This window comes from Rissa tridactyla, chromosome 5 (assembly GCF_028500815.1).
Source record: "Rissa tridactyla isolate bRisTri1 chromosome 5, bRisTri1.patW.cur.20221130, whole genome shotgun sequence".
In the NCBI taxonomy this organism is placed as follows: domain Eukaryota; kingdom Metazoa; phylum Chordata; class Aves; order Charadriiformes; family Laridae; genus Rissa; species Rissa tridactyla.
In genome coordinates, this window is record NC_071470.1 from 73025603 (window position 1) to 73053487 (window position 27885).

Sequence of the window (27885 nt, forward strand, 5' to 3'; positions counted from 1 at the left end):
TAGTATGGGTGACACTTGTAGCCTCTGCCAGCTTGAGGTAAAAAAAATAAATCTTGAGTCATGTCCAAACGTGGATCTTCCCAAGGGTAACCTGTCAGCTGTCTGCTGAATACAATGTAGTTTCTTAAAGCAGATAAATTAACTTTAACTGGTTTTTTGGGGGAGGGAGGGCTCTTGTGTCATTATCATTTTACAGATGGATATGTGTGTTTATTTTTTTTTTATATTATAAAGAGGCATGAGCTTGCTGTCATTAAAAACCGGCAATCTGGTTTTCAGTGTCTGATCCAATTACGTGTACATCTGGGAAGACACACAACCAAATAAATAATTGGAGAGGTGCAACTCTGAAATGACAATTGTTATTCATCGATCTCTTTCTGCAAGTCGAGATTGAGAGATGTAAACTTCAAGTGAATGAGATCTCCTGGGTGAGATTCTTCAGTTCAAACACAGTAAACAACTGTTGTCCTCTGATGCACATTTTAGTACTGCTGGAGGCAAACTTTCTAAATATTAATAAAAAACCTACTACTGGCGGAGTATACAGATGAAAAGGAAGCCCTGGGAGCTAGTACAGAATTTCTTGCCACATTCTAAGTCTAATCAAAGAAGCATACGTTTCAGGTCAGAAAGGAAAAGGAGATTCCCTAATATGCTCTAGTATTTCCCCTTCTGGAATCACAGAGAGGTCAAAATTGAGTAAACTGCCATAGATTAGACATTAGGTATATTGTGAATCTTGTGATTGCAAAAACAAGGGAGAATTAGGCACTCTCTGTCCAAAAGCCACTATAACTCAGTGGACTACACCATTTCCTACTTTCAGACTGGCCTGCCAGCACATTTTCTTCCTGAAAGTGTACCTCCTAGGGATGCTCCGGTCTGAAGAAGACAAACAGGGAGTGCTTGTCCAGCCACGTATATGAGTAGCAAAGGAATATAAGAGAGATGCTCTGGCACAGACTATCCCCGTGACCACAGCCTACTCAAAACTGTCAGTCTGACTTCTGTGGAGATAGCCGCTCCAAGTGAGTGGTGGCCTTAGTGTTATAGAAATGCTTATGCACGCAAAATGGCATCTCACCTCGAGTAGATTTCTCTGTGCAAGCAGGAGACATTCATACTATTCCCAATTACAGACATCTTTATTTTATATTTGGTTTTGCTAATATTCTGATATAGCAGCTCTAGTGAAAATAGCAGCATTTCCCAGGCATTCTTTGGGGTCTACTGAGAAAGGCGACATGCCAATTACATGGTAATAACCTGACTGATAATACTCTTTGGTAAGAACCAAACATTGGTTCTAGAAGATTGACGACCTAGGAAAGGCGATCCACCTGCCCTCAAGCTGGGCTACAAAAAAAGATGCTAACATGAGAGAAGTGTAGTAGATTCAGGTGCTTCTCTTCTCCCCGCTATCATCTCATGTAACACGAATCCCTTGGTTCTTATTTTCCAGAGACAGAGAGAGGACAAAGAGAAGGGAAATCACAGAGCAGAGGAAAAAGCCCAACCAAATACTTGCTGCTCTTTCCAAGCAAATGCTGGGTGAGGACTGAAGAGATGAGAAAAACTTTTCATTTTGGCCCAAAGAATCACAGTGTCGAAATTCATTAAAGGTTCTAGCAGGCACTAAGCCCCCTGGGATCTCAGAAGGAGGAATGGGAGAGCGTTTCTAACTCTCTGTCAGTAGTGAGGGGTACATATTGGCCCAGACACAGCCTCCACAAGACACTCATTGTTTCAAGCATATTCCTCTCACTAGCTTCCCTTGTGCCCTAAGGGTCAGCACCCAGCAATTCTAGGTAGAGGAGTGGCCAGATCATTTTCACTTACATTGCTCTATTGGACACCTGGGGAAGAAATGGGACTAGAAGTCTGTAACAGGTAAAAAAATAGGCAAATTCAAGCACTAACAACTCCAAGAAGTATGACACAATGCCAGCAGTAATGTCTCCTTTTGAACACTCATAGGAAAATTTTGAAAGTAAGAGACAGTATCAAAAGTCTTACTCTTGAAAACTTTCAGAGAGCAATTAATCAGAATTATTTTCTAGATCTTTATGTAAAATTCAGAGAAATTATTCACACATTTTTAGCTAGTCACAGTTAGTACCTTGATGAATAATCGCCTCAGAGTACAATTCTCTGCCAGGAGCAGAGAAAAACCACTGCATTTCAAAAATACCACAGGCTATAGCCTCAGTACTCACTTAGGGCAACGCACCTGATTTTACCATCTTACTTTCTATTACAGAATTATTAAGAGATGCCTCCTTTTTAAAATCAAAATGATCTACCTTTTATCTCAACACAAGTTCGAACATTTTGGTATTTTTCTAGCTAAAGGAGAAAGGTGATTATCACCACACAATAAGAAGAGTCTGCACTTGATTAGTACAGCATTTCACACTGGGCATATGAAAAATCAGATGAAGCAAAAAGCCAGCTAATATTAAACAGCAGTGGTTTAGGGTGTGCAAATATATTATTTGTCTCTGAAAAATCTTGTAAGGAGATATCTGTAGAAAACATGAGCAACCTATAGATAGCTGTGAGCAGATTGGAGCTATATGAGAGCACGATGCACGCTGTCACACGGTGCAGCTGGGGAACCTGGGGGAAGGCACAGGCTGATTAATCCATAGCCTAGATGATCCGCTCACAGACAATTGAGTTGTCTGTGAATCTACTTGTGCATTACAGCAGGCTTTTACGAATTGTTCAAGTACAGACTATCAGTTCCGTACTCGTGCAGTAAGAAGCTGAGTATTTAAAAAATAAATTTGAATGAAATTAAACCAAAAGAACGTTAGCATGCTGGCGTTTATACGCAAAATAAACTCTATTTCCCAAAAATATTTTGTAGCCTAGATACTTTGATTACATTACTTTAATAATTCCATGGTGAAAGAACCACTGCACTGATAAATCCAAATAAGGAGAAATGCACTCTGTATCACAAACAATACCCTGATTTTATTATAAGGTGGGGTTATTTTTGTCGTTTTGTTTTGTTACCAATCTGCTGTTCATCATACCTACAGTGCCAACATTTGCACTTGTGGTAGCCAAAATAGATCGCAGTACTCCATTTTTTGCTGACAAATTAATTTTACATAGTAAATACAAAGAAATAAAGTGAAAAGTATGTTTTGAAAATCCTGCATTTTACTTTTGGAATTATAACTTATAGCTAGCGAGTCACACTCTGCAAAAATAAAATAATGCTCTGTACTTGGCTGCAACTTTTGTGTAAGTGCAAGCAACAACTGCAGTATTTTTTTAGATGAGCCACACTGATAGCTTTGCACTTCCTTGAGGCCTCTTCTCTTCTCACTGAATGAACTCCAGGGAATGGCATCATGTCGGGCTTTCCAGATGGATTATGTGAAGCCATAGCTCAATGTCATTTTCAATAGCAAGGCTCATAATTAAAGGTCAAATAGTCACTTCATCTGCAATCAATCAATAGAAGAAGTACTAATACTAAGTACTAATCAATCAATGGCAAATGCACTAATAAAAGCCATGCATCAAATGTCCGCATATGTGTGTGCTCACATGTACTGTGCATATATGTGAGCACGGAGAAGGAGAGAAAGAGAACAAAGTGTGGGTGAATACGCCAGAGGGTATCGTGAATACTATATTTATCTTTGCTCCTTTTAAGTTTACATCCTGTTCCACTCATTAAGTGGAATACAAATAAACATTAGCTTTTCTGCATATGTGATGCTCTGTGTTAAAAAAACCTGCCAAAGCACCCACCTCTATGCAGAAATACCGTCTTGCGTTCCTAACTAAGAAACACAAAGGCACCTACCCTATGTAATTTGTCCTTGCACAAACATGCCCTGCACTCTGATCTTTGAGACAAAAAGTGTGTCAACTGTTCTGTCTACAAAATAAAACCCAGCATATGGGAACAGCACTCATCTCCGTGCAGAGCAAGCACTTATTCATGGATTCAACAGTGGAAGTGGCAGTTGGCCTCATGAGCATGCACTGCATGGGAATTAGTTGGTTTCATAATATGGTGTGGGAGAAAGTGACTTATAAAAGTCTTCTCATGCCTCCGCTATTACCACTTCTAAAGCTTTAAAGCTGTCAGCTCTTCTCCCACTTTAGTCGGTGCCATTCTAAGCTCCCCAGGGAATGGGCCAGACGTACCTATTTGGAGTTTCACCTGCCAAGCTGAGAGAAATCAGTTTCAAAGCGAAAGAACAAGTGTTGGGAGGTCATTTACACACTACCACTGGAATCTTGAAGACAAACAAAGCAGAGCTTGAAACCAGACCCTGAGCTGTGTTTGTGCTTTCAGGCATTGTAATGACGAAAGGAGAGGGAAAAACTCTCTCCATTGCAAGAGAACAGAAGGTTTCTCATTGTATGGTTTATAGTAAACACCTCTGGACAAGCAGAAATGTGACAGAACAACAAAAGAGTAAGGGCCAAAATGCCTATGTCTGTTTTTGTTCCTGCTGAGATCAGGGTGGACAAGACTGTGCTGTGTAGATAGATTTAACTGTCATTCAGAAATGGCTGATCCTTAAAAACAAATTAGATCTACTCTGCTTTTACCTTCAGTGAAGGAATAAATGCTAGCTGCTCTGGTTAACATTCCTCTTTACATCATCAGCTTAGGGGCATGCCTCGTCGCATGACAGCTTTCTAAAACCCGATCCTCCCTGTTTACATAGAAATGTGTGTTTATGCAGCTCTATCTTATCTGGACCCGGTACTAATACTGAAGAGAATAAAATACCAGTGGTCTCAAAACCAGCCAGCTTGAAACTGATACAGAGCAGCCATGTCTACGTAGTGCACACGCTGTGTAGGGGTGCACAGAAGAGCAGGGGGACCCTCAGGCTTCCTAAAGATGGGCTCCCAGGGACTACCAAAAAGAGCGTTTCCCCATTGGTAAATGGCACTCAATTCAGGTCACTCTGCTGCTGGCCCCACGCAAGACAAGCCTGGGAGCCTCAAAGAAACCTTGACAAAGCTGAGCCCCAGAGATGGAATACAGCAAGGGAAGCACAGGTCCCAACCACCCAGCAATCTCAACGCAGGCCCTGGGCAGTATGGAAAGGTAGTGCAAAAGTGCACAGCCTAAGAATGAATTAAATCTCGTGACTAGCCTCCTAGGAGGAAAACTTGCTTTCCATGAGACACCAGCTCTTCAAGGATGAAGGTAAAGCAGTCCGTCCTGAAGCTGACAAACAGAACAGTCTGTAGCTGAGAAACAGTCCCACAATACTTCATTGCACCATCTGCCTGTGTCATTTCAACTTGCACACTTATCCGTGAGACATGGGTATTAGCAGGGTAAAAGTATGTATGGTTGGGAGAAGCTGTAGGAGTCCTTGAAGTCAAGGTGGCCAAAGTATTTTTGCTGGTGTTCTGGGGCAAAGAAAGCTGCAAAATACAAAGCCTGACTCATCAGGCTGTGCTAATGAGAGCAGTAACCTGGAATTGGGAAAGTGTGAGCCAAAAAAATCCATCAAGCTAGGAACCTCAAACTACGTTCTTCTAAAGGAGAAAATAAAATATTAAAAGAAGAGTGCACCAGCAGAAGAAAAGTGAACCAACTCAGCTGTGTGCACAGGGTGCAGGTCAAGACAGGCTGCATGAGGATGTTTGGTACAGCGAGTAAAAGAAATGAAGAGTCTTCATCTTTTTCTGGGTGACAGCAAGCCCCTCTAGGACTTAAATATTAAAAAAAGGCTTTGTGCTTATTTTCTTAGGGTCATGGCAAGCTGCAGAAGTATTCAACAGAGCGTATATAAAACTATTTTCACTGTGGAGGGAAGGGGAAACTTACACATTTGTGCTGTTAAATACAACCAGCTTCTCTTCTGTAGTATCACAGTTGTGTCCTAACTTTATACGCATCTCCAAATAGCAAGTACAGTAGTGTGTTACACATGGAGTTACTTTCTATAAATACAAGTGTAACTGTCCTCCTGAACATAAGCTCATTCATTAGTTGAAGCTTCAGTTTCATAGAACATTTGGCTGAAAAAGACCTAACGTCATTTAATTTATGTTCTGCTCCAAGGCAGGATCAACTCTAGCTATCAAATTCCTGTCTGAGGCTCCTCTACAATGATAGGAGATTCAAGACATCAATAGGCAACATATTCCAAAGCTAAACTGTTTTACATTAGACAGGTTTCCCTGATTGTTAGCTCAAGTCACCATTACAGTAACAAAGTTCTTCCCTTTTCAAAGTCCACAGTGAAAGAGTTATTTTTTTTTTCTTTTTTGCATCAACCTTTTATGCATTTGTAGATCACTACTGTATTTGAGCTATCTTCTCTCAACAATCCCAATTGTTTCAGCCTTCCTGTGGGGTCACATTTTTGAGATCTGTGATCATTCATGGCACTCTCCTCTGATCTCTTTCCAATTGGTCCACATCATTTTTGAATTATGGAGCCCAAAACATCATGCAAATGTCAAAAGCCGTAATGCTCTCAAGCCATACAACTTTTGCTACTTCTCTGCAACCCACAGGACCTTGTGTGAAAGGAAATTAGGTTAGTTTGGTATGATACGCATTCGACAAATCTACGGGGCTGTTACTCATTTCCTTGTTTCTTCCTACACTGTTAAAATAATTTATTTCATTATTTGTTTCAGCAGTTTTCTACAAAATGAAGTTAAACTCACTGATCTATAATTCCTCGTCCCCTCCTCGTTTCCATTGTGAAAAAGAGGCCTTATGTTTGCCTTTTTCTTGTCTTCCAGGATCTCCTTCACTTCCCACAGACTTTTCAAGGGCACTTGCTAACAGTTCTGCAGCACAGGCCTGGCTGAAGCAAAGAACCCTGAGATGAGTTTCGCTACATCAAACTGACTTGCAAAACATCTCACCTAAGTCCCAACTTGTTCTTCCCTTGTTTCAGGCTCTTACCTTTAAGTAATTGACACTAGCTGTGTTTCTCTTTGACAGATACAGTCTTGAAAAGGCATATAATTCAGTCGCATATGCTTTATCAAATGTATGCTTTCGTATTTTGGAAAAACAGTAAGAAAATATTCAAGTGCTAGTCGTTTCACTGACTGAATATAATGGATCAAGCAGTAGCAAGTGGCTGTACGCATAACTGATTTAGCAGTATTTTGTGAATTTCCATGAGAACATCTTATTATTACTAAGGGGTCATAAGTGACAAATACCTCAGTGATGTTTTGATAAATGAATTCTAATAAATAAAACTATCCAAATTATCTGCAGACTTAAAATGAACACATATATTTTGCTCATCTTAAGCAAAAGGCAGCACTGGCTATTTGCAATTTTTGAATACACCTTATGCTTTGATTTTCATGTGTACATCCCAGCTTTTAGGTGTAAAATTTTATTGTGAGAGTGGGTAGATATACTTTACAATCTCTTCAATAACAAATCTGAAATTTTATCAATATTAGATTAGGCAACAGAACAGAATAAGAACAGAAAGAAAAATCCAGTTTTCCATAAATAAGATGGTCTTACTGTATAACCACTACAAATCTCAGCTGAGAAGACTATGTTGTCTGCCCTGTAATAAGCATTTATTTTATCTGTGCAAGAATATTATCCTACTATTAGTATCATACTCGTCACACTAAAACCAAAACCATTTTAAGCAGAAAAGCCAGCAACCAACATTTTTTTTCAGCACAGCAAGGTATGAATGTTACTGTTGTTTTGCTCAAAAGCTTATCTCCCAACTTACCCAGGGTGAGGGATTTGTGTGTGGAACAGAAAACGATAGCCACTGTGTCTGCTGGTGTGAAACTAGAGTTATTCCTAGAAAAGAAAGAGTTTTAATAACCTCTGATAGCAAAAACCTTCTTAAAACATCATCGATCAAATATATTACTTTGAGGATCCATATGCACGTTCACTTCTCTTTGATCAGGTCTAGTGACAGAAATAAGTCTACCCACAAATGAACAGTAGTGTTTGATTTTTTTTTAAAAGCAGAATTGTTTCTCAGTTGTGGCAAACTCTCTAATGAATATGCTCCCGTGTGAAGGAGAGGAATTCTGAACACATGGTATGTAGGACACAACTTTATTCCAGACAAGGTTATTTTTGCAAACATGCCCTATCACAGCAGTGGCCAGCTTGCCTCTGTAAAAAAAGGGAATGACCTACGATTTCTTTTCCTAGTGTGTAATGTTAACAAAATGCTCAATTTAGATAGTATATTGAGTCTACACTATGAGCACTCCTTAGAATATGTAGTTACCTTCCACTTCAGAGAAAAACTGCACCTAAGGCTTTACACACTGGGAGTAAGGCCAGGAAGGATGGAAAAATGGCATACAGAGCAAGATACATAACTGGCCAAATTGAGCACCGTTTGGTCCAAATTAGGAATCATTTTATGAGATTCTAAATATTTACCTTACTGTCCGAGTTGCATTTTAGATTTTACAGTTGGGACATATTTTTCCCCCAGGTTAGGTCTAGCAGTTCAAGTTATTTAAAAATGCCTTCTAAGGTCAGGGTATACGATCTTGTCGCAGAGAAATTTTCTCGTGGCACTAAAAGAGCATAAGTAGCTCTAAGACACTGCACCCTTCTTTGTGATTCTCCCTTACGGATATTGTGTAATTTATATAAAGCATATGTCTGGAGTCTGCTGTACTGTGGCACTTCCCATTCAGCAGAGTGCTGCTAAGAAAAATACTCCAGTAAGCCTAAGTGAGAGGACAACGGTGGCTACTCTGACCAGCTCAGGTGATCCACTAAGCCAACGCCTAACACTGTTCTCATGGTACTATTTTTTGAGAAGTGAAGGTACAACTGTTCTTCCTGGTTGATATTTTAAAAGAAAAAAATAGCTCTACCAAACATTAGTTCAGGACAACTGTCTTTTAAGAATCACCATATAAATGTAACAAATTTGACATATACAGAGAAGAGTGAATTGCCAGCCCAGCAAATGTATCTTGAGATGTAAAAAGTCAAACTGAGTTCTCTCTCTCATATGTCATCAGCATGTCTGCAGGGCAAATTATACCTTCAGTGACATCTGTGCAAATCCATTTTTTTCAGTGGATGAGGTATAGCAGTGATTGATTGGGATTTAACAACTCTGTAATTAACACACAAGAAAGGACAGAATTCAGGTCCTGCTCTTTTAGCCTATGAAACTCTAACAGAGAAAATGCAGTAAGGACAATATGAAATACCAAAATGAGGTCACCCCTATTCAGAAACCTGCCCTTACACATTTGCGTAATTTGTATCACCCAAATTAAAGATAACACACACAAAAAATATTCAAAGGTTCTGATTCAGCACGTTCAGTTACCTTGTAGAGAAGAGGAAAGTCAAAAACATGAAGCTCATCTGAACAGAAAATACTGAAAGAGAAAAACGTTAAAATTAGACTTAGCTCTCAGAAGTAAAGACCACTTAAATCTCTGCAATTGCTGTGTACATGCCTTTTGCCCCCATACAACAGGTCAGAAGTTAGGCTGGACCAAGTCTATCCAGAGAAATCCAGTGACAGGCAGCCATTAAAGACTGCTGAATCAAGTATTTCTTGACACGATGAATGGCAGGAACGTTCACTACCGCACGCTGTGCATCTGTTTGCACTAGTTTTGCTTATTGGGTTGATGACACAAAATCTTTCAGACATGCTTTGCTTGCCAAGTATTTAAATTTAGCCCTTTTCTATTTAACAGGAGAAAGTACAATGTGTAAGCATGATGACAGTAAATATTCTCACACACTGGGTATATTGCTCTCCTGATGAATGATCACTATTAAAAGAAGACCATCACAGACATTTTAGTTCCCTCTGAGACAAAGGCTAATTTCTGAACTGGGCAGCGTACACCAGACAAAGCAGCTTTCGCTCAAGCTCAGTCAGCCTTGTAAGCGCGGAGGGTTTTTGAGCATCCTGAGGGGAGCTCTCCTCTCCGCCAGCTCTCCTGAACCCACAGGGGCTGTGGGATGCACGGAGCCCACCCTTGCTCTGCAGAGATATGGGGAGAAGCAGGCGGCTTCCCCGCTGTGCTGCGAGTAGCTGCTGGGACTGCAGAAAGCGAGCGTCATGTCGGAGCACAGGAACTCCCCACAGAGCTGGAGGAGAAACTCTGCCACCTGCACAGGCCTTTCCTGGGGGGTTGTGGGCTACGCAGGGAAGGGCTTGTACTTGCAGCAGAATCTGGGGTGGGTCCTCTCCCTTTGCCTTGCAAAACTCGTGAACGCAGTAAGGCTCATGTGTCCCATACAGTAGTGCAAGCCAAGGCAATACATTTGATTTTGACCCCAGTTTGCAACTGGGCAAGATGGCAGGGATATTAGCTATTAGCAGTGACATTTTCCATTCTCTTACATACACTTCCTAGGATGTATAAATGTCACCTCAGCATGCACTTAATTCTTCCTTCATGAACTCAGGAAGCAATCCATTGTTCCTGAATTACAATTTTTCTGCAACTAAGTACATCAATTTAATATGCACAGAAAAGAAACCCCTTAATACATATAATTCCATAAAGCAATAAGCATGTGTTACTACCAATTATGCTTTGTGCATATTTTGCTGTAGCTAGAATATTAACAAAAAAATTACATAAAAACATTAATGAGCAGAATAATAAATGCAGTTTCATCTCAAACTCCTTGTGCCGATTTCACATCCTGGTATAACACAACACACACATCCAGCCAACACCTCCAATGGCAGAACACAAACTTTTTCTAGAATACAATGTGCGTATCCATCTCCACAACTTCCTTGTTTTTTGGTTTTATAAATATTTTAGAAAAAAACAAATGTCTAATATGTTCCAAGCAGTTTCAATGCTCATGTTAATATTCTCAGTAAGAATCTCTGATTATGCACACTGGCAATAAAAATGTATATATAATGATTTTTAGTGTATTGCACTGCAAGTGGTATCTATAATTACACATGGCACAAATGCAGAGTTGTCTTGCAGAGAAATAAAAGAAAGGACAAGAATGGCAATGGAAGCAACCACTTTACGCCAACCGTTCGAGGAAGAATATGCCTTTTTAACTAAAAAAGAAGTTTTTTTCAAAGTAGTAGTCAGCACAGTAACATAAAATTACTTAATTCTGCGTTTTTCCACATGTTAAGTCAGAGTTGAAAATTTCCACGTCCCTCTCTTTTGCTGACAACTCTGCAGTGATTTAGGGTCGTCTGGGATGTGGTCCTTCTCAGGTGCCAATGCAAACAATTATTTCCTCCACTTTGGAAAAAAGCTCCTTAGCACGGCTTCCTCCTTCTTTTCTTTCAGAATAAAGTATTTATCCAGTACCATTTAGAACTCCATGTAAAATTTTAAATGCATATAGTGTTTCATAATCCAAAAAACTGCCACAATTAGGATAGAATAAGAACTGGGCAGGGGCAAATTTCCTACTGACTTTAGTGGAGGTTGGATTTATAGAAGATACATTATTTTTATTAGACAGAAACATGTACACACACACACTTCAAGGTAGGTGATGCATTGATTTCTTGAAATCTAACAGTTTCAGAGTGTATGAGATGTGATTTATACTGTAGTTATCTCTCCCCCAAGCAAATTGAAACTCCTGTCTCTGGACAGTCTGAAGCAAGACGGGAATTCCCTACTGGGAGAGGAGACAGTGGCTGCATACCAGTGCCTTTCCCTGGGAGGCAGTGATCTGCAAGTGTATTTTTAACTGATGGCAAGGATACCAGCAGTCTATTCTCATGTGTATGTTATTTAAGGCTGAATGACTAGAGTGCTTCTAAAACAAACTCCGCAAAGAAACGTGTTCATCCACAGAAATATATCAACACATGTGAACTCCCAACTAGTTTCTAGGTTTATAATATGGTAAGGAAGAGCTATTTAAAAGTTATAGGAGTGCTTTTGAGTAATAGCTCAAAGACAAATCTTTCCTTTCTGTTTGGAATGCATCTGTGCATTTATGGTTGTTTAATAACACAGAAGCCAAACCAGAATGGTTGTAAACACTTGAAAAGTAGTATCATGCTCCTTTAGAAAGGAAGGACCACTGCGCAACCTCAGGCACCCTAACCAGCAGGTTCATCCCTCTCTAAATGCGTACTCAATCTCCTAAAAGCATCCAGCCCCCAAGAAGTCTGGTAACCTGGTTTACTAGATGCATTAAAAGCACAAGCTCTAGCCCTGTGCCAGTATCCCTGCAGCTCCACCCTTTCCAGTACATATAGCTCATTACACACCTGAAACCCAGATAAAAGAGATGCTTTAAGGCTGAACTTACTTATGAACACTATTACGATCAAGCTAAATTTATCAAGGTCAATGTTTGGATTGGCGAAAGTATCACAGAATGTTGTGTAGATGATCATCAGGAGCACGCAGCTGCTGATAGTGCCAAATGGAGGCTTCTTCCTTTCCAGCCAGTCCTTGATGTATCTTCGGACAATCTGAAACACAGAAACCAACAGGTTGCCTCTTTTCAAAGATGCAGGGAGCCAAGTCGGGCATCACAAAGTGAATCTGACAGCGGAAAGACACAAAGAGAAGAGAGTAATTTGGATGACGGCCACAGTGGATTTCAAAGCTTCCCTGCCACACAACTCTTCTTCTGGGGAATTTAACATTTGTAGTGCAACTTCCACTGGGCGTCCATAATGAGAGTATATTTTCAAGTACATTCAAATCCATCCTTAATCATGCCAAATGTTCTTTGCTAGCTGTCACTGAGACATGCCCATTAAGCCTCCCCAAAGTTTATCTCCTCTGCTGATACTAATGGATGTATGTAATTATCACAGTCCCCTTTGCATCAACAGACAATTCCAAGTGCAACTTTGGGAATCTTAAAAATCTGACATCTTCAGGAATTTCATGACGGTAGATAATCGAAAGTGATCCATGGAACATTTTAATATTTAAATAGCTAGCGATGCACCAGAAGTTTTTAATTAAATTATAACTCAAGCTTGAAAAGCAAAAGTGCATGTGTTGTGGGAGTTTAAATAATTCAAACTCTGAATATCTAGAGTTTTTGTAAATCCAAAGACAAACGCCATTTGCACGCTTTTAGAATACCAGAATTAACACATGAAAACAAGCAAACCTACTGTACTTAGCGGAACTTTTGCACTGTCAGGAAACAAAATCTGAAGTTGTTTTTCAAGAATTTTTTTAGAAACAACCATAAATTTTAAAGTAACTTCAACTTTCAAATTATGGCACATACTACAGGGCTAAGCCTCAGCAGATACGATGCATCTATTTCAGCCCTGCCTGGGGAGTCACTTTAGTTTTTCTCTTTACTTTATATGGTTTGAAAAAACTTTTTGAAGCTTTTATCATACAGCTGCGACTTGTGTTAATTTTTCAGCAATCACATTATCTTGCCTAATTTCTCCCGAGACCTCCCAGTGTTCTCTGTTACCACGCTCTTTCAGAAATAATAGCACGAGATCCAGAAACACTTCTACCAGAGGGCTCTAAAGGTGTCTCGTTACCTTCCCATAGCAGTACCATTAATAAACATCACTGCTATCGGTTTAATAATACAGAACATTTTACGGATACTCAAGATTAATATCAAAGCAGCATCCCCGATGCTACCACAGGACCTTTTCACACACTAACTGCCAAAGCTGTGGGATTGACCTTACAGCTATGAGTTTTCCTCACCGCCTTCCCAGCTTGTTTGCACGTCTCTCAACAGGGAAGTCCTGGGAGCAGCTATCCCAGTGACCGCAACAAACAGACTTCATTGACCACATGGCAGGGCACATACTAAAAATTTGGCACATGGGGTTCACACAAAGCTAAGCAGGCTGAAGACCAGCACTTACCTCCCAGCACTTCTGTGCTTCCCGCTGATGAAAAATAACAGATTTACAAGAAACCACGCAAGGGAATGCTCAGCACCCCAGCAAAAACACTCAACTTGCCAGATGTTAAATAGAGAACATCACTCAGAATATATGGCTGAGCTCCTGAAAGAGCATGCAACGAAGCTCCTTCAGCCACCTCCTCACATGCCACCGGGTAGGAATAAACCACTACGTTGATGAAAGAGAGGCAAGAAAGCTGAGTGAAGACATTTAGTACGCAGTGTGAAAGACATCACATGTGAAGACCAGATTAGTCTAACCTGAGCAGATTTGGGACTCTAATTATCAGAAGCAAAAAGCAGAGTTCTTCACCTCTAAAGTGAGTGTTTTCTAAGGAAGTTCAAAAAAAAATCCTATTATCCTATAAATCAAGGTCACATTAGGGAAAAACAAAAGCTACTTAAGACCACCTATTTATTTACGGTCCTTCTATAATATTTATACTGAAAGTAACAAGATGTTGAAAAGCGATGCTTAACTATGCGACAGTACAACTTATACTGGATGTATTTATTACAAGAACTATAATCTCGTGTCTGTACAAGGTATAATTATAACTTGCATGACAATAATAACAATTTAACATGGATTGGCATGTAAGAGAAAAAAAAACATTTTAAAAACGAAACTGCAAGCAGTATTTCTCAAAAATCTTCAATTGACTGATGTCTTTTTAAAATATCTACCTCTATCTCATCTGGAATTACTGTGACTCGACAACCGTAAATACCAGTATGGCTTCCTACTGCTCATTGTGTTTAAAAAAAAAATAATTACATAGTCGGACCCTGAAGAACTAAATTGTGGCTTCAGGAAATCATCTAATCAACCCAGTGTCATGCTAATCGTATACGGTAAAAACACAGACGGAATACATCCTCGCTAACGCAGAATCCCATACAATTTGATCTCCTCACAAGGTTCAAGAAGGTCTGTAATTTCAGAGGTTGATTCAGCCTACGATCATTGATTCAAGACAATCTAAATTCTTGTACAACTTAAGAGCGGAGAAATATAACCCTAGAGGTATCTGTAAAAACTCAACTAGACTTTTCACAGGGAAGCTCACATCAGTTGATTCATTTTGACTGAAAAACAATCCATTTGTTACTTATTCATGCCCTGCAGAGTTGTTTCAGGACAAGAATGCTTTGAAAGCCTTTTGATTCTTAACCCGATTCTATAACTTTTCAGGGTTAACACAGAACTTAAAATACAAAAAGTGAAGATTTGTAGTGAAATAACGATAGATCCCACAAATACAATAAAGACAACACAGAGTAAAGTACAGAGGCAGGCAGCCAGCGAACCTTGTTGTTCTGTGGTGCCGTCACTCTCTGACAGGAAGCCTAATAGAGGTCGAAAAGCCATGAGCAACGCAGATTGAAATGATTAAATACAGAATCTCATAGGTAATTCAGAGCCCGGACAGAGATATTAGGCTTCATTTGTCTGCAAACACAGCAAAAGCTAACACAATCATTTTTGCACGTTATGGCCTGTACGAAGGATGCCAGACTCGTGCACCATACTGTGCACCATGGTGTGTCGCCTCTCCGTTGAAATGACAAAGTTCAGTATTTTGAAGTACATACCAGTACAATGGGGGACAAGGGAGAGACAAGCACTGGAAAAATAAGCATTTGAGAAAACATATGAACTGATACTCCTGTGAAAAAATTAACTTACAGCCTGGGGTAGAAACGTGAATGACTGACATCCAAAATAGATGCATCAGACTGGCAAACTGATGGAAAAGAGCAAAAAGGGGAGTACTCTTCAGATGCAATAATTCCACAGTTCCTAATGAAAGGGAATGCCTCACATAAAAAAAAAATGCAGTTAAAAACAATGTCCCTGGGGTGGGGGGAGGCAGAGATGTTCGAAGAATAACCATTATGTCAAAGAAAAAAGCATTTAAAACCATACTTTAGAGGGGAAAATGCTGCAGGATGCTCTCATATCGCAGGGAATGCATGCACAGTTTTTTAAGGTACAACCTTGCAGCCCATATCCCTGCTGAGACTCCTGCAGAATTACTTCTGCAAGGAGGGCTTTGGGGACTCTGGTCCTGTGGCAGTGATCACACGAAGCACAATAAGCTGCAAAGATTTTTGTGCAGATTTAAATGCCGGTCTCAAAGAACAGGGAATTCGTGATGGCTGACCCAGAGGTTGCACGTGAAAGAACAGTGCATGGCGAAGCCTTTCCTCAAACTGTGGTTTAGTGGAGAGAAGAGAGGAAGAGAAGCAAAACTTTGTAGTAGGTGATATTTTATAAATAGCCTGCATGATGAAAGATGCTGATAAACTCACAGAAAAGTTAGATGATAAAGGAACATAAATCTGTCCATCAGGTAACTACCTCCTGGTGACTACGTCCTGGCAATCTCCAAAGGTTTTTGGAAAGGCATCAGCTCAAATTTGCTTCAAAACGCAGTTCTAGGCTCAAACTTTCCTCTCACCCAGGATTTAATTTTTAACAACAAAGGAATGTAATTACACATGAATTAACAGTTGTGTCCCCATTTCAATTGAGTTCTTCTAGCAGTATTTTTCCTCCAGACTGCTCCGTATCCTGCCGTAACCTCCTTGTCTCAACACCAGCCTCCCCAAGCAAATGGGCTAACTCCTCAGGTGCTTAATTCACTTAACATTCTCTGTACAAAGAAACATAATCTGCTGTTCCAGGAAAGCAGGTAAATAATGCCCATCTATTATAAGATCATACACAAAAATAAGATATATTATAGAAAAAAAAATCACTTATCTAATTGTACCTTTGCAACAGTCACACTGTATACCCAGAGAAATTTGTCAGTGAAATACAACGAGAATGTTTCCACCTGCCTGTTCAAGTGCTGGACATACAAGATAAAAAAGGCAATCAACAATGTAATTCATTAATGCTCATTATTAATTGAACTAAATAGGGCAAGAAGCTCCCCCCATGTACATGGAATGGAATAATTTCTGACATTTGTAATACAGTACATCTTTTAAAAAATATCTAGAACTTCAATTTATTTTTTTTTAAACCCATGAAATGCAAAAAACAGGAGAAATGCTTATGAAGTCCCTTTTGCTGTTTCCATTATGTACACAAGAGTATCTCTTGCTATTTACATCCTTACACAAAATAGATTTTTCCTTATTCTATCAACTCTTCTGGACTGATTTAATGTTTAACAGAATTTACAGTGTTTTTATTATGTTTCTGCTCCTCTTGCTTTTTATCTATTGGTATGTACTTCTAAATGCCTGGGAAAACCACCTGGGGCTTTAAAGTTTCAACAAAGAAACACAGAACACTTTTTCCTTGTGTTGAAACACACAAGGAAACAAGCTGAAACTATGCTGGATTGTCACTATACTTAAATGCAGTAGTTACCTTATTTACTTTGTCTTTTAAGGTAAGATTCCTAACTCATTCTTAGCTAATATTATTACTACTTAGAGCAATAGACCTTTGCAACGAACTCCGCAACGCAAAATTGTCTTTTGAAAAGCTTTGAGTCAGGCTAGATATTTGCAACAGTTCCACAACTTCTCAATATCTCTTCTTATATAGGGATTGCAAACCACGAAAGAAACTGCATGGAATATTGGGAACTACTGCAGTGAAGCTTGGAAGACATGAAAGAAGGGAAAATTGGGGGAAAAAAAAGTGAACTGGTCTGACAGCGACTGTGAAAACCAGTAGAAAGAATCAAATGCTGGTATGGTAGGGAGACTATGTGGGTTGTAGAAATGACATATCTAAGGCGGAACATCCTTCACAGATTTCTATAGCACAGCCACCCTCCATACATCCAGGGTCTGCACTGCAGTTCAAAGGCACAGACCCTTTCCCAAAGCAGAGCTCATATCACTTTGGCCAGACCCTGTTCAGATAATTTTGTAGGGACTGTACCTGTGTGAAGGCATGCATTCTCCTGTTGCTATGTACTGCTGTTAAGTCTCAAACTTTGTATTGGTTCACCCACCTTTCTATACCTTCCAGGACATCAACAAATGTCAAATCTATCCTTATTTTACAGAGTGTGCAACCTAATATTTCTTTTCTGAAGATGTGATGGAAAAAAACCCACATTTTTGCAATCTTACAAGCATCTTGTTTTCTTTCCTCATCTTACCAAGCTCCCCTAAAATCTATCTTACTCCATTATGTCTGTCAGTTTACTCCCAAGAGATAGCTCCTGACACATATACACCTTCAAAGCAAGTTTTATGAAACCCATGTGAGGCCACCTTCAAAATTAACTTTCATATTTTGGGGTAATTTACAAGTGTTGCTTTTAAACCTTACAAACAGGTGCAACATGGCAAAAATGTAAAGGGAACCTGTAGCAGAGGCACATGTTTTCTTCATATTTTTTATTTCTGCGGAGACTAGGTTCTGTTCCCTGTTTGAGTCAAGCGTCAGAAGGGAGCGAACTGTGGTCTGAAGGCTGTTTATCTGCCATCTCGGTTTTCTGCAACAAGCTTCCAGAAGCACTCATCTCCCAGGGTACCACTCCTCCTCCCTGCAGCTCCCCTGGACTTTGAAGAGAAAGTAGGGCTACTTCCATGTGGATTTAAGTTACAAGAACAAAAGGATTTGACACTGTTCCCCTTTTATAACAGTTTCTTTAACTATTGTTTCCCCCACCCACCCGCTATAAACAAACATTAGGTTTAGGTAAATAGTACCTTCTATTCGCTGGCAGCTGCCACCTACTTTTCCCTTTCAATTTCTTATTCTTTAAAAATAAATACGTTGGTAAGCTTTTCAGTTTCAATTTCACTGACAACTTGTATTGCAACATAGCACCCTTTTAGAGTTGTGTTTATAAGCACACCTCCCAAACGCTGATAGGGTTCCTCAGGAACATTTTGGGCAACGATGCAGAAGGGACTTAAAATCCTTTACTTGTAGGACATCAAGATTTTTTTTGTGTGTGACTAGATTCAGCGAGGATCTCTGTGCAACTGCCTTCATTTTATAGATTTGGGAAGAAGAACTACTTAGAATCATAACATTAATTTTAGCTTTAGTTAAGGTCTGTTTAATGTGAAGTGCCCACTTTACGCTGGCAGACAAATTACCAATGGGGCAACTAGAGAATGCATGAATGATAATGTACAGACAAGCTTTTTATTATTTATTCATAGAAAACAGCGGGTTTTGGTGTGCTGCTTTGAAAAATGTTCAAACTAGTAGAATATAATGAAAGCACAGTGAAAATTCTATTTCATTAACATTTAATCATAAATCGCTCTTTAATATAAAACATAAAATAAAAGTCTGTCATAAGCACTTAGGTGTAGAGAATGGAGAAAGTCTGCAAAAAGAGGAAAGGAAATATTGCAGTGGTTTTCACTGTTCCTGTTATCTGTCACTTCAGAAGAAAAAAATAAGCAAAGAAACAACAGTCTTCAGCCAAATCCCACAATTGGTCATGAAGAAACTGCTTAGACATTTCTCGAAACCTTGTATTTTGCTGGCTAAAAGTATTACGAACATCTATAGACAAGGAAACAATTATTTTAGCAAAATCACAACAGCTCAGGAGCAGCAATCTTCATCAGAACTCCACTATCCAGGAAAAAAAAAAAATCAGAATGTCAAACTGCCAGAACAAATTCAAAAATCTTTTCCATGAAATATCTATTACCATGTTTATCATATAACAAGTATTCTCAAATTCCCCTTAGAGGTATATGAGAATGGTACGCAAATAACAAGCTCTTATGCACTACAGATCTTCAAGGATTACAGAACATTAGATCTTTATAAAATACTATGGATTATGTCTCTTTTCAAGACCTCTTGTACGAGAGGTCTTATCCTTTACTCTATAAATACAAATGCAGTAGTATACTATCAATACTGATTTGAGTAACATCATACCATCAACTAGCAAAATCACATCTGTAGACACAGAGGACGCAGGCCACAATGGTTTTTTAGGTTTAGACAACCTGGATATCTCTGACGAAGAACAGAGCAATTCTTCTTATTGAAGGCCATGTATCAGTAACTAACTTACAGCTATCTGTAAGAATCCGTGCCTTTCTGATAACATATCATCCTCCTCCTCCTTTAACAGTCCTTTCTTTACCTAACAAATGGCAGCCACCACCTAAGTAGAGCCTGTACCTGCAGCCCCTTACACATTTCATTGTCAGTGGCTAGAAAAGCGTGTTTGACTCCTGTCAACAGCAGTCTTGCCACACTGAAAAAATTGTTCGAGAAACGGTACAAAATAAGCATCAATTACACTATTGTGACTTCTTTCTCCCAGCCATCATTAAAAATTCTGACAAGTCAGCCAAGCAACCAAAACTCTCGATGCATTTTGCCATAAAGCAAACAAAAAACCCCAAACAAAACAAATCTAAAAGCACCTTCTCATCTCCTTTGCTTATATCCCAGGGGCTGCTCAAACAGCCAGCTCTGCAGCCTGCTCAGGAAATGAGCGTTTAGGCAACACAGGTTTTCCCAGAGGCGAGATTTTTTTAAAGGAAAATAAAGCCCTTGGAGAATGCTTCCTTTAAGCAGCTTTCTCTGTTTTACACTGATGTGGATCGAGTGCAAAGCCTCTGTTGATCACAGCTGAGTTAGGAAGGCTGAAGAGCAGCAATCCTCCAAGCAGGCAGGTTCCAAGCTCGTTTTTTTTTCCCCAATCAAGCCCTTTGCTACCAGGTAACCTTACCAGGCATCCTTCCATTGACTTTTCTGCTGAACAGTATGACTGCGCATGGTAAGGAATTGACACTGCGGGTGTGAAATGATAAATTAGAAGTAATTGCTGAAACTGTCATTCATGAATTGTGGGCTATTATCTCCTAACGCATCTGGAATCCCAGAGTGAGCAACTTGTGATTCACAAAGCAGCGCTATGTTGCTCTGCTGCATGTTGTGCAACAGTTCAGTAATGAGTGAGCTGTGGTCTACGAACTAAATACAATACTTCTCACCTAGTTGGGAGCAGATCCATGCCACCTCCGGACGAAGGGCAAGCAGACCCATCGCTGTATCTTTTGGTGTCAGTCCTTTTCTTGCTTCTTGTTTTTCCCTGATTACTGCACGTTATTTTTTTGGATATCCACCTTCAAAACTGGCTTCTATTCCTATCTGGGCAGGTTGGTTTACCTTTGTACAGTTCTACCTAATCAAGACAATCAATGTCAGCTACCTTGACGTTTTTGATCTGTAGCTACCCTTAGCATTTCCTCTTTTCCACATCCTTTGAACAGATATAACCAAGTGCAATAACCTCAGAAACAAAGTCTTTATGCTTAGAGGAATTTGAGCTATTTCTGTTGATCATTCATTTCCAGAAACTGCTTCAAACACTTTTAAAGGAGAATCATCCTATTTCTTGTTGAAGTGTATTTATAAAAAACAAACTCTTAAATAAAATTGTGACTGAGTTACACAGGCTTTAAGATTCTCTTGTGGTTTTCCTTCAATCTTTATCTGAACTCCAAAATCACATCTGTTCTCAGTTAAGTCTCATCACAATTCTGATTTTGAACTTCTGATCATTCAGAGCATTTATTTCATATGTTTACTGCTCAGTTCATGTTACTTAGCCTTACTATTTGGTGCAGCCAAAAAAAGAACCCCAACTCCACCAGTTAGCTCACATAGCAATTTCTTGTAACATCTTTCCAAAGTAAGGCACCACTATACACATAGACAAAAGTCCTCTTGAAATTTTGCAATCACTTTGTCTAGCAATCTACTATCATATTCAGACTTATTACATTGCAGTACAGATTGCTGATACTCCATCACTATAGGTCACATTATTGCTAGATCTGCTGTCATGCTATTTGTTTCCTAGAAATTTCCAGCTAAAGCTTCCAAATAATAGCTTCCAGTTTTTGGACTTTTCAGGATCAGAGGATTCAAGTACTTTTTGCTTGTCCACTTTTGGTGGAGACTTAATTTAATTTTGATGAGATAAGAATATGATACACAGGTAGGTTCATCAGCAACACTTTGCAGTCCTAATTAATAAGGATGTTCTTAATCATTTAACTCAAAGAACATGAGCAATTCAATAGCCTTCAGGGACACAGAGGTTATATCCATTTTCCACATGGTATAGTTACACCCAGGTTATGCAGGTACTGATGCTGGTGGCTAGTGTCATGCTTATCATGTTCATCTTCTTATTAGACTTTAATGGGTTTTTTTGACCATATAAGAAACAAACTTCACTAGGACTTCAGTAAGTTACAGCACATGCCAATTTTGAAATGTGAAATCACAGTTTGATACGAGACTGACTGACTGTTCTACATAGCACAGACAATGACAGATATTCTTAACCTTCTCCAGGGTGCTCCTTTATAGATTCCACTTCCATTTGCCTACATTTTAATCACCTTTCCATTTCAAAGTCTGCTTTAGGCTGACAGAATTCAGAAGGCTCCAGCTGAACCCAGAATTAAACTGGATGCTAGAATCAGCAACAGAAAATCCCTTGGGAATGAACTGCAAATCCCTGATGTTCCCTTTGTGCGTTCTGAATGCCTGAGAACAACAAATACTTACAAGTATGTAAGAATTAGGCTTCAGGTGTTTTGGTGTCCAAGAATAGTGGACACTTCTGATAACTTTTGGTCTCAATATAGCAAATTCCCACCGTGACATGGGAGAAAAAAATAATTAAAATTTGTGAAAAAAACAGATACTAGAGACAAATGTCACAGAAAATCTTATATTGCTCTTACTATACTTATGTTCAGTGAAAAATTTCAATCATATGCCATGAAAAATAAGGCCTTGCGTTTCCATATGAACAATGAGTATAAAATGAAATATCGAACAGCTGCTCATTCCGTGAATACCCTCCATCCAGTGTAACAAATGACAGAGGAGTCATGCAGAAAGAAGTTTACAATTGTGCAATTAAAACTCTTACTGTAAAGCACATGCAAAATGGCTCGAGCAGCCTTAATTTTATTATTTCTTAACTTCGGACTGCTTAGCCCTTATATGTTTTTTAATGTAGAGAATTTTTTATTCCTATAATTAGTAGTAGATACTACACAGGGAGAACTTCCTTCATCACCCAGGCAAAGGGCAAGTGACAAAAGCACTACATTGTATTCTCAAAGCTCATTTGTATGGGGCTGGAATTTCTCACAGTCTGGGCTGCCATTTTTCCCACTTTATGTTCACAAACTCCCTTCTCGATATGCAGTAGCGTATGTTTGTGGTAGTGAGGGACAGATGCTCAATCTCAACAAAGATCAATGTGGCTCCAGGGAGCACTGTAGCATCTTTTCTCTGATATTAGACTTCACTATCCCGAGGCTGTTCCTATGTGGCAGCTTACCAGGTTGCCAGTCTGTCTTTAAGATAGCTCTCTTTATCTTACTTTTTTAAATAAGAATGTATATTTAAAAGACATACCTGTCCAATAATAAGGGGGACTACAACAGTCATAAACAGCTGCGAGAATATAGATGTAAAAGGCACAGAGGAGGATGATCCAAGCTGCAAAATAAAAATATACCATTAACATCGCACTTTTTCTTCGTATCCATGAATTTCATACATAGAATATCACATATTAATATACATTTTTATTTCATGCATAAAAACTTGGAAGTCTGTGCACAAGTGCAGACATGTTTAATTGTTAAGTCACAATAAAGCATTTGGTATTCCACAATAAGAAAACCAAAACAATCTCTGGTTGATTATTTTATAAGCCAAGGTAATAGTTCCATCAATATTCATTTAATTGAAACCCTGCTACACATATATGCAAAGTAAATATATAAGCGTTTGTAGGATTATAGTCTAAACAGACAGGGAGTGAATCTTCCTAACTAAGCACTCAGCTCAACTGACCTTACCATTTGTATAAATACCAAGCAACAAAAACTGGTGTAGTTATTTCAAATAAATAAATAAATAGTAATAATAATAAAGTGAAGACATTCACATGTTTAATTTCAATGACATTAAAGAAGAGATCTATTGAAACTATGTAACTATTCTTTCATTAAGACAACTAAACAGTGACAGGCTTAGTCTTCACGTAGGTGATCTCTTAATTACAACTGTAAATGCTAAAAGTATATTTTTTAAGATGCAGGTAGAAAAGGTGAAGCAAACAGCCTGTGGGATTTTTGCAACTTACTTCAGAATGCTTAGGAAAATATTCACTATTTTTTACGTTCTGATTGGATTTGTTTTATGCTAGGTCACTGAGAAGTTTCATTTGATATAATTTAACACATCTTTAACAGCAATAGAATATGCATTAAGAAATATATAGTAAGACGACTGAAATAGCATTGGCAGAGCTTCCACAGACAACCGTTTGTTTCATGATGAGGGTAAATGCCATAACGCCGAGGATTTCACAGATCCACATTATTTTATATTTTACACTTCACTTTAAAGATCCTCAGAACTATGACAGAATTCAGAATCTTTTCAGCTCCATCTAAACGATGCTGTTTTCCTAAAACATTCTCACATACGTCATTTTCATAAGTTACACTCAGATTGCATCATACTTTTGACACTTATTTTCCTTTCAAAGCTACCTGCAGGCATGATAGACAAGGTGATCATACAATCTCGTGACTTCCTATAACTCTGCCTAGACAAATCAACACAAGGTCATAAAAGTGAGTTTGGCATAAAAACAGATTCTTCAAGAAATTCAAAGAACAAAAAAAAAAATCAGAAATTTTACAAAAACTCAGAAAGTATTTTACTTTTTTCAGAAAGGTACAACTGCAACCTTTGCCTATAGAAAATAATCTGATGAGAAAACGCCAATTATACCACTTTTGCAATGGATTACATGTGTATGCACTGCTTTTTGTAAACGCCATTTGTATATGCAATGCTTGGCAAAACGGTGTAGACGTCAGCGGGGCTGTCTGTATGCGAGCTGAGCTTTTGGTGCACACAGGTGGCATCAGAACGGGAAAACAGCATGAAATGGAATTAACTTCTGACACTAGGAAATCATGGGACTTTCAGTGTTACTTGGCCAGCTTAGAGTTTAAGAGAGCGGAACCAGACCAAATCTACTCATTTTTTTAAACATAATCCACTATTTGCTTTCATATGTCCCTTTCTGAATATACTCTAGGTAGAGAACCTTAGGCAAAATGTACGGGATACGGCCGTTTCCCATGCGTTACTTTAACTGGCAACATCAGGTAAGACTCAGTTTGGCCACTTAATAAATTACAGCATCTCATCCCCATCACCTCCAATTTTAACAATGTGGGCAAGGAGATGGTTGGAGGGGACCTGAAGATGGTGTCATCACTGAGACTTTTGGTCTGCAAAGTAGGGTGCAAGTGAGAGCACTGAGATTAAGGCGCCTAAATTTCCCATGGAGGCAAGAGGGAGAAGTAAGGGCTCGCAGGGGAAGATTCAGATCACCCACATGAGTACATGAAGTCAGGCAGCGCAGCTACTCCATTCCCAAGGGACGCAGGACTCTCCGCATGATTCCTTGCGGAAAGTGGAGCAGAAAACTCCATCATACCACTCATGATCTCCTTGTTGTTTTAATTCTTGTAAGGAGCTTCTGAAATTTTAAAAGGTTCATAGTTTTTCAAACTGTATTTGGACTTTTTTTTTTTTTTTGCTATGTGCTGAGGAGCTAAAAGCATTACTTACTGTGTATTCAAGGAAGCTTTTTCAAGTGAAAGTGAAGATTTTTAAACTTTAAAATCTGCCTGGGTCACAAAGGAGTGAATTTAACCAAGCAGTCCACATGCCAGGACCCTCTGCATAGCTTCACAAAACTGTGACACTTTGGCAGTGGCTCTTGTGCATTTTTATAAAAACTTTGATTAGACTTCTCTCACTAAATGTTTATGCTCAGTGGATGCATAATCAGTTTCTAAGTCAGGAATGAAAAACTGTTCAACAATATAAATGCTGAAAAAGGCAGACATTCAAACAGCAATCGTCTTGCCAGTTTTTGTAAATATTACTTCAAGAGTAGTGTCTTCAGGCTGTTGTGGATTCTTAAGCACTTGGTACAAAATAAGGGGGGTTTTAGTTTCTGTTTTGTTTGTTTGGTTTTTTACTTAATTAGAAACTGAATTACAGGTATTGTGCTGGGATGCTAAACCAATTTACCTATGAAAAGTAAAATGATTCTATTCAAAGAAACAATTTTCCTGATCAGGATATTAGGGTATGGTTTCTCACCTTGTCAACTTCACCCCACTCATTTAGGCTAATTTCACTGCCATCTGGACCACAAAAAGGCAGACATTTCAGGTAACCATCTCACCCTGACTACATTTTAAATGAAACAGAAATCCACATATCAGTCCAAAATGTCAAAATGAACACATAAATTATTCATTAAGCCTCCTTTTGCCCACAGGAAGTGAGTCCTTCTACTACATCTGATTTGTAAGGGGAAAATCACCTCTCCTTCTTGTAGAAAAAGTCAAGTTTTTCTGCTTCTAATATGACTCCTCTCCTGCATAATCCTATGGCCACACTATTTTTTGATCCTGTTTCAGTTGTATAGTTGAGAATCATATTCTTCTGCCAGTCTCCAGCACCTTCCTTAACTTTTTACAGAACAGTGTGGACCTAGCGGGTTTTTTTGGGGTCGTTATGAGGTCCTAACACTCTGCTATATCACACTTGGGCACAGAGGTTTGGAGCAGTGTGTTTGCTAGGCTCTGCCCCCGCTTCATGCACTGCTATGGTATTAAGACTTCCCTGTCCCACCTACAGTACTTCTTCAGACAGACTTCTGAACTTTGTTTCCCTTCCACGTATTATGACAATTTCAGTGGACTGTTTTTTATCAGATCCTATCTGTTAGACAACATCTATAAACTCTTGCATTACCTTAATCTTAAATCTATTTCCAGAGAAAGACACAGAAGATAAGATAAAGGCTGAAGAAAAGCGAAGGCAGGAACTTCTCAACCACACAGAAGAAAAAGCCTTTTTAACTCAGACTCTGGACGTACAGTGGCTAACCACGAGGAATCAAAAATGCTAAAGGACCCACAGCTAATGGATGCATAACTTGACCAGGACTGTCTCAACATTTGTTGCATGCAGCCTCATCAGGCTCACAAACATAAGTGTCTCATGGACTCTCAGACATTGCCTGGGTTCTAGATTTGCTTGGAACTTGGATATGGTCATCACATCCATTTCGACAGAGAAGTGATAACTGAGGAACAGAGAATACAAAAAGCGTGACATAATGTTAATCAAACCTTCCTATACATTTACAAATGCAAATATTGTCTGAATGAATAAATATGATTTTGCTCAGGTTTTAGTTGGATCAAGCTAAGTTCTGGGCTCCACTTGCTGTCATGAAACAAAATTTTTTAGAAACACACCTAGATGATCTGCATTGCACCAAAATTAACATTGTGCTAAAATGTTTGATTATATTTGGCTGCCCTCCTTGTTATAATTATCTCCATGCCTAAAAATGAACCTTCCTTCACAGGCAAACGAACAGAAGCAGTATTGTAAGAACTGGTGTAAAAACATCATAGAATCAAACTGCTGATTTAAAGCTATAAAAAAAGAATCTTGCTGGAATCTCTTCTGAAAGATAAAATGCACCATTTAATGAAAAAGCTATCACAAATTTTCATGCCAGCATATTGTCTATGCTTACTTTAAAACACTTTTTAAACAAAAGTCTGATATTGTGAAGTGATCATTATGTGCTATTCTGGAAAGCAGCATTTCAGTTAAAGGTTTATCAATGAGCCAGGCCTGCTTGAATAGACTCACTATTCAAAAAAAGACCCTGAAAATTCTTGCTTTGGGAAAGGCACTTTTCTCTTAAATAATATGAGCGATTTCAGGACAACTCAGATGAGCATGAACTGCACCTTCTGCAAGTGTTTGCTGGATATGGCTGTAATGAAAGAGAATTAGAGGCAAATCTTTCCAAACAATTCTGTCACCACGCAGTACTTCAAACCTGACCTGCAGCATTCTTTCTAATTTAGTCCCAGACCTTTCTTCTCAAGAG

The 27885-nt window shown here is 38.9% G+C and overlaps 1 protein-coding gene across 4 annotated transcripts in view; it reads right to left on the reverse strand.

Annotated features, from left to right (window-relative positions):
• SLC10A7 (solute carrier family 10 member 7) overlaps window positions 1–27885 on the reverse strand; it is a 155649-nt gene that overhangs the window by 19684 nt on the left and 108080 nt on the right. For 3 of the 4 annotated variants that reach the window (XR_008466545.1, XR_008466544.1, XM_054202288.1), the window contains 4 exons: window positions 23283–23366; window positions 12272–12437; window positions 9324–9375; window positions 7734–7807 (listed from right to left, as the gene is read on the reverse strand). Coding sequence is in view for 2 of the 4 variants with exons in the window: in XM_054202288.1 (XP_054058263.1) it covers window positions 7734–7807; window positions 9324–9375; window positions 12272–12437; window positions 23283–23366 (376 nt within the window). In the remaining 2 variants the exon portion in view is untranslated. Of the gene's footprint in view, window positions 1–7733; window positions 7808–7829; window positions 9105–9323; window positions 9376–12271; window positions 12438–23282; window positions 23367–27885 lie in introns of those variants that run through there. The other variant, XM_054202289.1, reaches the window with a different exon arrangement.